Source organism: Lytechinus variegatus, chromosome 2 (genome assembly GCF_018143015.1).
Source record: "Lytechinus variegatus isolate NC3 chromosome 2, Lvar_3.0, whole genome shotgun sequence".
Classification (NCBI taxonomy): Eukaryota; Metazoa; Echinodermata; class Echinoidea; order Temnopleuroida; family Toxopneustidae; genus Lytechinus; species Lytechinus variegatus.
In genome coordinates this window covers 5,462,512-5,479,312 of record NC_054741.1, presented here as the reverse complement: position 1 = coordinate 5,479,312, position 16,801 = coordinate 5,462,512, and the positions used below count along the sequence as shown (strand labels likewise).

General features: G+C 36.5%; 1 protein-coding gene across 2 annotated transcripts in view; it reads right to left on the bottom strand.

Moving 5' to 3' along the window:
- The window catches only part of LOC121407140 (enhancer of mRNA-decapping protein 4-like), a 52,273-nt gene extending 37,406 nt beyond the window's left edge, over positions 1-14,867 (bottom strand). For both annotated transcript variants that reach the window (XM_041598077.1, XM_041598079.1), the window contains exons 1-4: positions 14,568-14,867; positions 12,126-12,147; positions 10,501-10,546; positions 9,850-9,917 (exon numbers count right to left, since the gene is read on the bottom strand). In XM_041598077.1, coding sequence (XP_041454011.1) covers positions 9,850-9,917; positions 10,501-10,546; positions 12,126-12,147; positions 14,568-14,727 — 296 coding nt within the window. In that variant the 5' untranslated portion in view covers positions 14,728-14,867. The remainder of the gene's footprint in view (positions 1-9,849; positions 9,918-10,500; positions 10,547-12,125; positions 12,148-14,567) is intronic.
- Positions 14,868-16,801: the final 1,934 nt, after the last annotated feature.

The following is a 16,801-nucleotide window of genomic DNA, read 5'->3' as shown; positions in this document are numbered from 1 at the left end:
AAAAATATGAATTTCAGCGAAAAAAGTAAAAAAGAGTGTGAAATAGATAAGTGCTTTATAAACACACATGTCTTTAAATATAATAAAGACATGATAACAACATTATTAGTCCAGGTATGGATCTTCATTCTTGTCATAGTCTTTTATATGATGGATGCATAATAAATGTGTGGATACAAAATTATCGCACAAGTTCGGACTGGGGTAAGTTGAGCCAAACAGCATGGGGCAAGTTGAGCCATGGTAATTCCTATGGTAATGTATCTTAAAAAACAAACAAACCATAAAAATCGATTGAAATGCTGGCTGAAAGGAGCAAATTTACATGACTGCTCTTTTCCTTTTACAGGATGTTAGTATTTATAGAGAATTAGCAAGTGAAAAGTCTTTAAACAAAAAATTGACATGCTGGTTCTCCCCCATACATTTTGTACATAGTTTTTGTGGCTCAACTTACCCCAGAAGGTGGCTCAAACTTACCCCATATATGGGGCAAGTTGAGCCATTTGACATCGTTTTTTTCAAAGGTCACGATGACTTTCAGTGTGGGGATAGAAAGTTATATATAGGTGGAAAATATTTCAGAAGAATTAAATTTCAAGGCAAGGAACTTATTTCGACAAGTTTATTAATCATATCAATTCTAACATGCAAAAAGCAAAAACTGTCACAACTTACCCCGCCTTCCCCTACAGATCCCACGTACAGGGGAGTGTTTCATCAACATTTTCATCCGACAAGTTGTCAGATCTGACATCTTCCTCTGATGTTGATTGGCTGAGAGGTACTGTTACTATGGTAACTGTCGGATAAAATGGGACTTGCCGGATAAAACGTCCGACAAGTCCTTTCATGAAATGCTCCCCGTATATCAAAAACTCAAAATAGTAACACCAATTACTAGTAGTGTAATTCAGATGACACGACTGGAGCTCCACAATTGTTTAGCACGACTGACAATTAGCCACTTTGCAGGAATAATTTCCTAATAAACTGACAGGTACCATGCTTGTGGCATATGTCTATTCACAAAGGATATAAACTAGAGCTCCATCAGGATTTGAACCCTAAATTATGTAATCTATCATCTGTAGACTTACATGTAGCCCCAATATCACGGGACCTGTACGCCAACATCAACAACATCAATTCTCTGGTCACATCACTGAAGATAATCCAGAAGTTCTGGCACAACAAACAAAAAATGAAACTGAAAATTCCCAAACTGGCCAAATAACAAAAACTTGCATCTGACTCTGGGAGATGTACCTGCAACGACTCCTTCCAGATTTGCGGAATGGTTTCGGAACGCCAAAGTATTCCCGAACAATTTTGAGCACGGTGGAAAGAAGGCGAAACCTGTGTGAAGGCATCGTGATCAATCGCTTCAACTCATTTTGACAGCTTATACTTAATATTTCACAACATTGCCACATGAGTCATCAAGCTAGGAATATCTAGCTTAGTCTTCCTATCACCATCCCTGATCTGACCCTCCCATGATACTTTTATCCCTTCTCTATACTCTATCTATCCCACTTTAGAACATACTTGAATGTATATTGCACCATCTGCAAGCTTTATTTCCTGACAAATTATCCTCATCATGCTCTATTCCCTAGATTAATATTATCTTTTCCTTTTTTTTGGGGGGGGGGGGCAATTGTGAGGGAGGTTCTATTATTGCTATTTTATTCATTGAAAAAATTGGTAATCTCGGCCTAACACGACAACTTATCCTAATGTTGATTGAAACACCCTTCTGTTTTACATTTCTCTTCACCAGCCATTTGCTTTCATTGATCTCTCTTTCTCTATTACTCCCACTCTCTCTTTTTCCTCCATCTTTCGTTCTCACATTATTCCCCACTGTCTAATTTCTCTCACAGCCTCTCACTCTGTCTCTCTCTCATACTCATAGCTACTTAAACATCAACATCCCCCCCACCATTTCCCGAACTTCCTACACATTCATTGCATCCAGAGTGTCACTTGATAAAGCCAGCCTTAGAATATGGCTCAGAATTAACACTTCTGGATTACTTTGATGGAAGCCTTGAGGAATCATCTCAAAGTGATGTATTCTGACAGCAACAAGAAAATGATCATGCTTGGGGGAAGGGAGGAGATCTTCGGAAGGGAACAGAGTCTGGCCATAATTGATCAACGACTTCTTTGTCACCAAACGTTCTAGAAGTTAAAATCTCACTTTATTGTCAAGCAAATGACCCCCCCCCCCATCTCTAGAGACCACTGATTTTATTCTTCCTCGTGTAATGTTGCCTCTGATTCATAATTACAATTAGATTGCATAATCTATACACTGACTCTGAAATGAGATCCTGGTTCAACACAGTAACATGTCCAATTCTATCAACAAGGAGGGTATTTGACAAGCGAGTCATGACCTACATGTAATCTCTAGAATAAAGTATGCCATGTACCCTGCTACCCAGTGAATATGATCAGACATTCATTTTCTCTTTTTACATGCCACAGGAGCTGAGAGACTCTTTATCAAGGAAAAAAAATAACCTGGTTTTCTGGGTGATTTCGCCCACAAAATGCTCATACGAGCATACAAGAACCCAAGAAATCCTCATACACTGCCTGCTCTTCATACCTGTAAACTGTCACACCTTCCCTCCTTTAATTACAGCTTCTCTCATTTATTGTGCCATCCACGGGTCAACAGCCAATCAAAAGTTGTGCCATGTAAAAATGTCACAGGTAACCAAGGTAAATTATCTCAATATTTTCCACCTGACATTTTTACACTGAATAGGAATGGTAGTAGTACAGTAAGGGTTAGTTTGGTCACTTTGGTGCATACTAGTACTGGAACAGTGGAGTTCAAAAAGAGTAAGGAAATAGCAAAGATGGCCTGGGTCCATGTTCCTTTGCCAAATAAAAAATACCTGTACATGTAGATGGTCAAACTTTAACAGCAAGTCAGAAGCAAAAATTAAACTACATTTAATGATAATAGTTCATGTATACATGCAAACATTTAGTGCTTGATATGAACACTTCAAAGCATTGCATATTATTACCCCAGCTTTGATCAGGCATTCAAGTACTCAAGATATTTCTTTCAAAGTGTATATATAAATCAAAGCATGCCACATTTGAGAGGTCATTCAGATTTCAAATCATCAATTCTGTATCTCTAAAATTACTCAAGACCATAGACTAACACCTTTGAACTCATTAAGACACTGGCACAACATTACAATAATCTCAGACAAATCATCAATTTGTAAATTATCAAAGCGATTTCATTTCAACATCAAAAGTATATACATGTAGATGTGAGATATTGGCAGTATATGCGAATGAACACATCCAAATATCAATATTTTCCCACATGTAGATTTTGACGTCTCATGCAACAAATTAATGCTAAATGGCTTTAATGATCTTGATCTTGAGAAAAAAATAAGAAAATAACATTGCCACACCCATGAATTGATTAGCACTGCTAGTCTCAGGGAGGGTATATAATACCCACATGTATTCAAAGATTGTTAGCCTTGCTTCCAGACTACAAAATTCTATATAAAAATATTGCAAAATGACCATTCCTATTTTTACATCTGAACATCCGCACTGTTCTTATGAAATCAAAGTAAACAATGTGGTGTCTACCAGATGATGATGATAATATGGATGATACATGTATATCATACTGCAAGTTTTTCTCATTACCGGTAGTTAATTTATTAGGACTTCAGCTAAAAGGATAGAAAATAATTGAACAAAATCTACAGAAAAAATATCCACACTGCCTGACTGTTGCTATTTCCAGCAAGCTTTTGAACAACTTTTATTTATAATACAATTATTGAAAAAAAAATTACATCAGTAGTATCATTGTACAAGCATGCTTACCATTTTTTACAGCACTGAAAAATTGGGATAACGCCCATCTTAAGTTCACTTTGTAAAAGTTCTGCAGAATACACTATGATTAAATGAGTATTTAACCAGACAGTGCAATTAATTTTAGAAGGCTTGAAGTATAAACAGTTCTACATAATGATCAATCTACATGTAATGAAGCACTAGTTTACAGAGGTCTAAATCAGTGTACTGAATTCTTAATGCAGATAAGATTAATCTTTTTCCATATATGGTATTCCATAAAATCATCAATTACAGGATATTTCCAATTAACATGCCATTTAACTATATGCAGCCAAAATGTCTCCAACACATGCATCTAATTTGTGCACTTGGAAGCAAATACTTAACTGCAAATTATATCTAGACTTGTTTAATCTCCTCAAAGAACCAGTCTGGATTATTATCAAATCAGGGCAAAAGCCATAGAAATACACTAACTTTTAAAGATAGAGATATAAGTATATCCGTTTAATACTGAAGTTTGATTAAGTATAAACAGCTTTCAAACTAATTGACAGACAGACCTGCCAAAACAAATATGAAACCATGTACATGTATATGAGCTCTGATTTATGAAGATATTTTCAGCAAATCAGAAGACATCCATATGTTCTACGTGTAGGTGATTTTTATTTCAGTTCACACTTGGTCTAAATGCAGTTGGTCAACATCTCAGATAGTCTAATGCCACATGTTAATTAATATTTGGTAAAACTGCCATTTGATATACACCACATTCGGTATCATACCCACTTATCATTTTAGTCTAAAAATTTCCAGGGGCAGTGATGTTTACCAATCTCATGTAGGATTATGACACCATTGGCATCTGGATTCATTCATTGCAGTCCTGCCTTTGGCGCAAGTCAAAATTTACATCACTACAAAGAATACCTATTGATAATCCAAGCGTTAACAAATTAATTGGGAGATGCTCTTTCAAGCCATAATGATTATGTGTCATGACATAATTTTCCTTAAAATGGGAATTTGTGAGGTGTCAAGGTTTTTTTTCACTCACACGGTATATTCTTCAGCCACTAGGCATTTAAAATAATGACTTAAAGGGGAATAAATCTTGGTAATAACATGGACGAGTGGAAGAAGAAATATTAGAATGGTGAAAGGTTGAAAGAAATCAGATTTGGAGTAAAAGAAATTATGAATGATTGACAACTAAGACCTGGCTTAGAGACTATTGAAATTTCAAATTGGCAACTTTTTAGTAGACTACATGTAGGACAAGTGGCAACAACAACTTTCCCCTTCGTCATGTTCTTCATAATCAGGATTTGTGGTTTTCTCCCAAGCCCCTGTTCTCTCAGGGCCTTACATTTACTACATTTATAACCTCATAAAAGAAAATATCGATCAAAGTGTATCTTATCATGGAAGAAACAGTCATTTTGTGAACTGAAACAAGTGGAGAAATTGTCCCTACCATCATCGCATCAATATATACACAACAAAAAAAGTAAGTCCCCCCCTAAACAAACATCAATAATTTCCGAACCAATGCGAGTTTTTGATATATTTTTACATGAGCGTGTAGGTAATTTTATAAGCTACCCTCTGAGTAAATTTTGTGGATGTATCTTACGTCATGCTTCAGTGAGCATCATCAGAAGGCAAAAATGTCACTTTTCAAAAGTCACAAGCAAAATATCATGACTTTGATTCCATTTTATTGGAACTAATTCCACATTCTCATCATGAAAAATAGTCAGAAGGCTTGTAAAAGGTACTTTCTCAAAGACGATACAACTTTTTAAGCTAAATTTCACGGTTGAATAAACTCAAGTCCAAATTTGCTATAAATGGATTTTTACACATTTCTATCAATAAAAATGCCAGAATATGATGACAGTTATTTTTGGGAAGACTATATTCAACAATATTCATCGTTTCACGGTTCAATGAACATCTATTGGAAACAAAAAATGCGATTTTCAAATATCGTAGGCAAGTATTGCTTCATTTTGGTTACTGAAAATGATCTTTTCTCAACTTTTTCGTTATGTTCATGACTAATTAACATGCTTCAATGATTCAAAGGTGTCAAATTAAACATTTACGCTTGAATGAACATGTGGAATGTGATTAGCTATTTTTTACGTTATTGGAAAAAATGCAATTTGTAACTATGGATATCTGCCACAAAACTCCTTGCACAGTTCATTTGATTTGATTTTCATGAAAATCCCGATGTTTAATGCATCAGTGAGCATACAATATTCGAAAATTATGCAAATGAGAAGAAAGTTCAAGGCCTTGGCCCCACTCTGTACCGTATCGAATGGTTATTTTGGTGTGCGCACCTTTTGGATAGTGTGACTCTGAAGCCATATGCAAAGTTTCATGAAATAACTGTTGGCAGAAGTAACAAAAACCGTCCATGAAACAAACACTCATTTCATATTTGTTAAAATTTTGACTTCCTCTCTCATAGACGTGTGTACATTATGTGTGCATATGTTTAAGCATACGTAATCCCTTATTCAATATGGTGGAACTTTTTTTCAAGGCTGTCTTTAGCAATGTCGTTTGGCAGTAATGTTTATCAACCTATGGGCATAATTCTGTGCAAAAATGAAATCGATTTGTTAATTTATGGATGAGTGAGCACGCATCAAAGTGGGAAAATTGGTATTTTCAATGTCACAGACTCATTTTAAAGGGTAATAAAGTGAATATTGGGGGCAAATTTGGTTTCAAATGTGTCTTTAATTGCTGTTGTTTTATCATACATCATTTCTATCACCAAACACTTTCCGAACTTTGACCATTTTCATGGTTGAGCGAGCACATTCGAAAACTTAGGAATGAATACTCTTTATACTGCATAAATGTATTCTATTCCTAACAATTTCTCAGGATCAGTTGAATGTATGGACAGATCAGTGGTGGATCCAAAATTTTAAATGGGGGAGGGGCCTATAATCGGGGGAGCCATCAACTTTTTTCAAATTTTAACATGATCTAACAAGTTGTAGAAGATACTACCAAAAACCCCTATGATGATATGTCACAATACAGGGGCCGCAGAGCAGTTTTCAAAGTGGGAGGGGGGGGGGGGGGCTGGCCATGCCAAAAATCACAATCGTATTACATTTTTGTACTTGCTTATGGAAAAAAACTGGGGGGCCCCCAGCCCCCCCCCCCCCCCCCCCCCCCCCCCGCTTCCGCGGCCCCTGCAATACATTGTGCTCACTCAACCATGAACATACGATATCAAAAATTTGGTCTGAAGTGGTTAAATGATGGATAGTAAAACAGCATAACACCATAAAATTCACCTAAAAACAATTTTTGCCCAACTTTGTATTTGCACAATCTTAAAAACGACTCTTGTGACTTTCAAAAATGGTCATTTTTAATTCAATCTTTAATTACTCATGCATGACTCAGCCGATCAATCTCATTTTTTTCCAGGAGTTGCTTAATGAGTGTAGAAAACCACCCATGAAATATCATATCTCAAACTGATTCGGTTCAAAAGTTACAGCAATTTGATTTAGGGGGGACTTACTTTTTTTGTTGTGTATATATCACAGATGGGAACAATTTGAAGTCCCCATACATATCTACAGTGCGTATCAAAAAAAAGTTTACACTTAGAAAAAATCCTGTAAAATTATATATTTGTAATATCCTGACGATTTTTCCACATTTTAACATTGGTACAGATCCATTTAAGCAAGTGACGATATAACTGTCGAAAAATATTTCCGCTTGAGTGAGCACCACTTACTTTTGAAAAGTTGGTGAAAAATGATTTGCGCAGAACTTTGAAATAGTTATGCGAATAAAAGTAGACCTTAATCATGAAGAACACGTGGAAATTAGCTAGTAAAATTGATTTGAAGATATCTTTTACCTTTTTAAACTTGTTTCCTTGCCCAAAACAGTTCGAAGAGTGCATTGCGCCCCAACCCACTCCCCCACACACCGAGTCCATCGTGACGATATTTGCTTTACACTGAGCTGTGATTTACATGAAATGGCTTAGGCTTGATTTTCATTTTGTTAATCATTGCCAAGCTTGGGAAAAGTGTGGAGAAACAAGTATTAAATGAAAAATGAAATGTAAACCAACTTTAAATGATAAAAACTTAGTAAAAAATGCTGGAGATGTCTGATATAAAATTTTGTTCAGATTCAGTTATGTCCTCAGATCTAGCTGGCACAAAAGGGGTAAAGGTTGTGCTTACTAAGTGTTGAAATTTCAAATTTGGGCGGCAAAATTGTTACAAAATGCTTGAATGTATCAATTTTATTTCAATTGGCTAAAAGTGCCAGGGAAATTTATGAGAAATGGTTCGCAGGTTTAGTTTGATTTCGCCCTTTCCCCTTGACACAGCGTGAAAACAAGCATTTCTGCGCAAACAGATTTCTGCGAGCTTTACAAAAATGGACAGTGCTCACTCAAGTGTAACATTCTGTCAAAACTTTTACTTTCATTGGATAGATGAGACCCAAACCCATAATTATATGTGAAAAAATTTCCCACATGTTGTATATTTTTTAATTCCCAGGGCTTTTTCAAAGTGTAAACTTTTTTTGATACGCACTGTATTACAACTTCATTACTTTATTGTTTGTCATATTTTGATCAAACTTTCACATATCTGCTTGTCTGAGTTTTCTTCTTTCTTTTTTTTAATGATTTTCCACTTGGGTCAGATTCCCCTTCTTTAAAGTCACATTTCAATTTATGTGAAATACTCCCCAGGTGGTCCTTTCATTAAAGGTAAAAGACAGTAGTTGCATTGCAGCAAACAATTATTTCATGAGAAAGTCTTTTTAAATCAAGGTTATTGTCAAAATATTGTCATATATTTAGATCTGGTACATAATTGTAAACTAAGTAAAATCATGAAATCTTAGCTCAAAATCAATAATTCCGATGATCACTAACACAGAAAAGCATATGTGGGACAGTGTATTACTATTGCTTCAAAATATGCCCAACATTTAATGGAATTCTGTGCTTATTTTGTTCATTTCTTCTCAGCAATTACGCATATTTTCCAGAGCTTTTGGCATACATGTATATTTTTTTATATATACATACAGAAACTTTGGTGGTAATTTCATTGGATTCTGTTCGAACTCCTGTTGAGATCGTTACCACAACTGGGATTTATCTTAAAGCATTTCGCAATTATGCATGAATTTATTGATGACTGGATTATGAAGTGCCACACAAGTTCCTAGGAATCCCTCAATTTTTAACCCATTGGCTGCTGAATTCTTTAATTCTAATACACTTTGTACACGGAAACCAATTCCAATCAGACACAAGTTAACTGTGCCTTTTTTAACCAAAGGCAATTAAGGTGATCACTAGACTTGGGGCACATCTCAACTGCCTTCCTGCCAGTGAAATTCAACAGAATATCATTAAAAAGGATTGCCTTGCCCTACTGAGGGATTAACTGCGAAGCCCTGGGCATTCCCTTCAGAACTTATTCATAAGACATCACAATCTCATAGTGCCCTCCCTCAGAGGACTTCAGATGGGGGGGTTCAAAATAAAGAAAAACAAAAGGATTATCCAATGAACCAGGTGCATTGCTATATCAATGCAGACATTAGTTTTTGTTAGGTATACTTGAAGCCCTGCAGTTAGAAATTACCATAAAAAACAGCATCAAAATCAAATTGTTGTCAGGAATAGGCATAGGCAGAGTTGTCAGAGATGCTCCAGCTGCAGTTCACCAAGTAACACATGCAAGGCAATGGATTCAGTCTCTATAGATGTTGACGCAATGACATCAATTCAAATGGTCTATATCGACTTTGTGACTCAATATAAGGACAAGGGCAGGAAAATGTGGCCTGAACTTCATCACTGATATGTAGATGCGAAAACAATGTGTATTTTAATTACAACTATAATACAGAAAAATGTTGTTTTTTCACAAATAAGATAGTACTCACATGCTCTGTAGGACTTTCTTATCCATTGGCATGATGTCTGCTAGTGCTGTAGCATCAGGTAGTAAGTTCTGTTTACATAGAGAAAGATGAGCATAAATCATTTGAATTATTTTGTTTATTGGGAGGAATTTGATTACTGACGTGAGATATAAAAGGTCTAAACAGAATAACAGATAATAAAGCTTCATTATGTCCAGAATTCTTGTACCAGACTTAATTATATCCAGTTCTGCAAAATATCCTAGTTACTGTGCAGTCACATTTACCCTACGGTGTACGGTGGCGGTATGGCGAGATGGTGCTGCCCGGTGTTTATAGAAACCAGGTACATTGATTATTGTGTATGATGAAACAGATCAAGCGTTAAAATCAGCCCCGCAGTCAATCACTGAGCTTTGTGTTATACTGGGGGGTTCCACAAAGATTTAAGTATGACTTAGAGTCACACCTAATTGCCTAGTTGTGTGTGGTATAAAAGGCATGGCATTGGTCAGATCATGCCAGGAGGACGTGCACTACTGCGTATTGATCAATAATATTGCATATCATGTACACGTCGGCATTTAAGTGCAACTGTAAGTCATTCTTAAATCTTTGTGAAACATCCTCCTAGTCAAATAAAATTCTACTTGAGATGTCTATGTAACCTACCTTGGCAGACTGACTGGGCATGGCATTCATGACAGCAGGGTCACCTCTGAAAATAAAAGCAAACTGAATTTAAGAAAACAAACTCGCTTAAGAGCAAACGAACCAGCAGCCTTTCATAGCCCACCTTAGGTCTTCATTTCTGGCCAGGGGGCTGTTTCATAAAGCTGTTCGTAAGTTAAGAATGACTGGTGAACCTTTATTATGTGCCAAACCACCACCAATTAACATTTTGGTGTCACAGCTTTATGAAACACCCACCATGTTTATTACCCATAATGCAACATTCTCAACAGTGTAGTCTTGTGACATAGGTCCACTTGAATGGTTAAAACACCAATTCAATGCTCAATACATTATATCCAAATAATCATATAATCATTTGGCAAATCAGGTATATTTCCTCTCATATTTAAATATTTCAGTTTGTCTACACAGATAAAATGATAGGCTAAGTTATCATCTGTATCAATAACAGTTAGTTTGTGTTGGCTCAGTTGGTAGAGCGTCCGTCTCACAACCGGGAGGTCGAGAGTTCAAAACCCCGGCCGCGTCAGACCAAAAGACGTTAAAAGATGGGAGTTGCTGCTACCCTGTTTGGCGTTCAATAATTAAAGGGATAGAGCCTCGTCGATCTGGCGCTGCACGGTGGCTGCCGGGCCCACGATCAATTGGGCAAAAGCAAATTTTCGGAGTATTTCATGTCTATTTCGAACAATTATGGATTTTCATAATAATTAGCTAGAAGCAAGAAACCATTGTAGACCATACCGATAATGTAAGAATTATAATAGGAACTGATCTTGATACAAAATTGCATGTTGGAATGTTTGTGCCCTTAAGTAGAAAGGCAATGAAACATGTACCTCTTTGCAAAATACATGTTTTTATTATGGCAGCTTTGCCATTAATGGTAAAGACCATAATGCCCAATCAATATTAATGATTTCACTATTTTATGAGACAGTTTTACTATACATGACTTTTAAATGTAAAATTAGAAGGATGAAAACCTGGCTCCACAAATCCTGTAATTTACCCACATCAAGAAAATCCAGATTGTATACAAATAACGAATCGAGCTGAATGCATCAGTGTAAATGCAGTACATGTACATTAGCTGTTATCAAATATTGTACAGTGAATACATGTATATGTACATACAATACATGTAAGTGGTAAGTGATTTTATGTTGCTCATATTATAAGTCAACATGTGAAAATATTGACAGAAACTCGTACGAAAAAAATATAGTTCTGAAAAAAGTACTTTATTATATTACTACCCATTCCAATGTCAGAAAGATGACTGTGAGATACATGTACATGTATTGCATGATCTACCAGATATAATTTATCTGGGGATTCCCCTTATTCCTGGTACTACCTGTACAGGATAACAGGAAGTGCAGTAGTCCACTTGTGTAAACCCAGCATTCATGAATGCTTCAACCCATTTCCACCTCTGTGCTCACTCACTGCTCATTCTGCAGAGTGCAGACGGAGTGAACCATGTATTTTATATTCAATGCATTGCTTGTAGTTGAGAAGCACATACATGCAATGCATTTTCTTGATGAAGTACAAATAAAAACATACCATACATACATGTAGCACTACACACTTACCTGTTGGCTTGTGATGACAAATCTGTACAACAACGGAGGGAAATGAAAGGGAGAAAACAGAAGGAATAGATGGTAATTTGGTAATTCAATTAAATTCAACGTGGGAGTTGAAAGTTAATCTGAAAATTTACCAGTTTTGGAAGTATACAATTTCTTTACAGAGTCACTTGACAATGTAAAAGCATACAGCATTCATTTTTATTTTAGAAAAGCACTTTAGCAGCCATTTAGAATTGCAAAACTATTTATGGGATTGAGAAAGTACACTGGAAAATTCTTGAATCAAGTTAGAGTTTTCATTACAAAATGTAAGGGTCTGGTCAGAATTAGGAATAGCTCCCTCTTTCACTGAGTTTTGTACAATAAAACTTTCATTTATCACAATCTTGGACTATAAATCCCCTAAACACCCCTTTCAGACTTTTTAAGTGTCATATAATATAGTTCTCACTCATACATGACTTGATGTCACCTTCATAGAAAAGTAAGTCACTGAGGTGTCACACCTGTAATTATTTCCCCACAGATATGGCACTAAACCAAAATTCACACAAAATAAGGATTAAATTTTCAACTTTTTTTACCACTAGACCAATTGATGTCAAATTTGTCATTCATGTGCTCTAGATATTTACCTCCACTCTAGGTTTTTTTTCTAACCCTGTTTTGCATCATATATATTCTTGGTAAGAATCTTATAAATTTGAGGGTTACACATAATGCGCATATTAGTAGATATTAAGGGCTTTTCTGGAGACACAGAGAGTAGAATGATTTGATAATGTAAATATTAATGTGGTGCGCAGGTTCCCAATACTTTGTTGAGTAACTATAATATTTTTCTTTGCACATTGTTCTCCAAAGCTCCTACAATGTACAATCTACATCAATATTCCAGTGCAAAACCAAAGATGTAGCCTTTAAGTAGACAACACTTAGACCCCTACTCCACTTTTATTAATAGACATTTTCCCTGTAAATTTTTCTTTGTTGATAGATATTAAACAAATTTCTTGTTTCTTTATGTCAACATCCATAAGTGTTTTTGGAGGACAGTTACGGTATTACAAAAATATAAAAGTAAAGGGTTATTGGCAGTTCTTCTATTCTGATCATTCACATGAACTACTAGCACAAAGGCCTATTGCTCTCCAACATCAAGAATTTGTTCATATCTATCCATACTATAGCAATGGCACTTCAGAACAAAAAATATGTAAAATTCTAAAAGAGGAATTAAAAAAGAAACACTGAACTTATAACGCTGAATTCCATCAGAATTTTTTCCAGGATGGGTTTGATCCAAGGCCTGTTCAAACTTTCTGTATAAGATTACAAGTGCTTCATTCAGCTGGTACTCTGACGCTAGAACATTAAATTCCTTAGAAAAGAATAATTATAATTTTTAGATGCATGCCATGGTGGAACGCTGTGGAGACTGGAGAGTAGACCAATTTATGTAATCTTTTTAATTTAAATCGAGGTGCATCAATTCTGTTATTTTTACACAAAGCAAGTTCAAGGAATATTAAAGTGCACATCTATAGTCTTGACCTAAACAAGGACATGTTAAGATGACAAGATGTTAAGAAGATGACAAGAACACTTCATTAAAAGTAAACTTCTAAAAATATGATCAACATTTCACATGTTCTGACAAACTTCTCTACGAAGTGCTATTGCTAAACCCAATTTTGTTTTTTTAACTGCCAATTTATGGCTTGTTCTGCCAAATGACTTCTTCAGTTGAGGAGCTAGTGAAAGACTTCCTTATGTCGTCTCCACTAATAAAAAAAATGCTTCTCCAATACCCCCTTCTTTGTCTTTCTATTTTTTTTCTTCTTACTTCCGGTGGGAACTTGGATTCAAACCTCTCGCTGCAGAACGAAGCATCTCCAGTCTGTCGCCTTACTCACTGAGCTAGCAGGAATTGTTGAGAGCCATTGGTTTCATAACGGTTATCAACCGATATTACAACTAGTCTTCTCTTCAAGAGTATAGGGTATTCATGGTATTTATTTTTATGACTAAATAAACCGATGCCATGGGAATTACACACACCCGAATTTTTGACGGAATAAAGCCATATTTTGGTATGTATCCAACTCTTCCTTCTTAAATCTCTTAGATATGTTAGATAATTCTTGATAAACCTCCATATTTGTTTGTTCAATTTTAGTGGAGGGGACATATGGAAGTCTTGCCGTCGCGAGAAGAAGTAGAACTTTGCGCAATAATACCATACATTTCTAGTTTCTTTCTAGGCCTACATGAAACAATATTATTAGTCAATATCGACTAAAACATTTTGTCCATTTCATGTTAAGTTAGTGTTAAGTTAGTGTTTGAGACCATTTCAGGAGCACAGCTCACTCCCCCACCCCCCCCCCCCCCCCCTTCTCCCTAAGGCTAAGCCGGCTTCATTCCCTGCTCCATTCATACCCGACACATTTTGTGGCGATGCTCCGGATACAGATCCAACTCCCCCGTTGTTTGACTGATTTGGTTTTCCAACATTCAACATGTCCTTTAAAATTTGTGAGGCATCTCCACCGCTAAGTAGCCTGTTTAGCTGACTCCCACTAGTCGGGCCTGGCTCCATGATGAAATCAACCCCGATTTCGTCGATGCAGGAAAGCTGTTAAACAAACCCTAAAACTCCTCCGAAAATTAGAGTCTGACAGCAGAGGATCGAGGATTGGCTAAAGTTGTGTGTGTATCGCACACAGTAGTCGTCTAGACCGACCATGCATGCATAGACAGTGCAGTACAGCCATAGACAAAATACACGCGCGCAGCTAGCTCGCTAGCTCGCACGAGATAAACTGACTGAGCAAAGACACTAATATGACTGAAGAAAAAGTATCATGGTATCCTATTACTCTATTTTCCCTTTTTTCCGCTGTAGAGACAAGGATCGGAATGGGGGGCGGGGGGGGGTGCAAATTAATCAGATAAGAGAGCAAGACAAAATGGTCAAATGTCCAATTTTCAATTTTCCCATAGCGATCCCTTGCTAATTCATATTAGATTCTCATAGTCTCCATTAACCCCCCCCCCTTATTCTTGGTGCAATTGGGCCATGAAACGCGAGGGGCCATGATCAAGCGATGACCCCCTCCCCTTCTGATCTCCTCTGGATCGCATTTTCCTTATGATACAAACTTCAAGTCTGCATTAAAAATGTCCAAATGTGTCTTTTTTTTTATAATATATTATTTGTTATGATTGAATGACCTACTTTCACCTGACGATATCTATTTTTTTCAGTTGCCGTCTATGCATCATTTTGTTTTCATGATAATTAAGATTTTTTTCTGCGAAAGTTAATATTATCCCTATGTTTTTCTAAATTATTAAAATTCATCATATACTGCAAAGTATTTTCACCCCCCCCCCCTTAATAAAAACAATCATGCCAGACCACTTAAAGAGACAAATTAATGGAGTTCTTAAGGGGAAGTTCGATATCACTCTGTTATAAAAATAGCAAAAAAAAATAATATGTCTTTGGTACCGCAAAAGATTCAATATGTCAATTTTTAAGGCTTTTTTAAGAAGGAAAAGATAGAAATATTGGTGAAGGTTCGAAGAAAATCCATTAAGAAAAGAAAGGGTAAAAAATGGGGGGGGGGGAGAGAAGAGAAAGAAGAAGAGAAAGAGAAAAAAGGGGGGAAGAAAGAGAAAAGAAAAAAAGCAAGGATGCCGAATTGATGTTCTACATAGGGGGGCGCCAAATCGCTGTTTTACCATGTGCCGAATTTACGTTCGACCAAGGGGGCGTCGAATTTATGCTCGGCATAGGGGCGCCGAATTTATCTTCAACCCAGGGGGGCGCCGAATTTATATCCGACATACATGTAGGGGGCGCAAAATTAATGTTTCAACTCGGGTTGCAGAGTTGAGGTTCGACATAGGGGGGGGGGGGGGAGCCGAATTTAAGTTCGACATATGGGGGGGAGCCGAATTTAAGTTCGACATAAGGGGCGCCGAATTGATCTTCAATTAACAAGGGAGGTGCTGAATCGACGTTCTGTTAGGGGCGCCGAATTTATGGTCGACCTATGGTGCGCGCCGAATTGATGTTCGAAAAAGTGGGATGACGCTGAATAAGAGCACCAATTTAATGTTTGTCCTGAGGAGCCAAATTTATTTTTATCCTAGGTAGAAGGCGCCAAATTCTTATTCGACCTTTGGGGCACAATTATTTGATGTTTGTCCTGGGGCGCCAATTTCACCAAATTCAGAAGTGCTTAGAAAGTTCAAATTTTAGGTTAGAATATCAAAAATTTTCATATCGTTCTTTGTGTTTGCATCAAGGTGACGATCGATCCTGTTAAAGATTAAATAATGATGTTCAACTTTGGTCGAAACATTAAAAAAATATTTTAAAAATCAATAAATCAATCATGATTAGCAATAGTGCTTATATGTCAAAATTTTAGGTCAGAATATCACCCGGGAATATCAAACATTTTCAGCTCGCGCTTCACGCTCGCATGAATAGAGATACCCCTCCTGTTCATGATTACAAAAAGTGCTTAGAATGTCCAGTTTTCATTGGGTCGGAATATTTTGAAAATTCTAAACTCGCGCATTGCGCTCGCATAAAATGATTTTTTTAGATACCCACCATGTTCTTGATTACCAATAGTGCTTTGAATGTCAAAATTTTA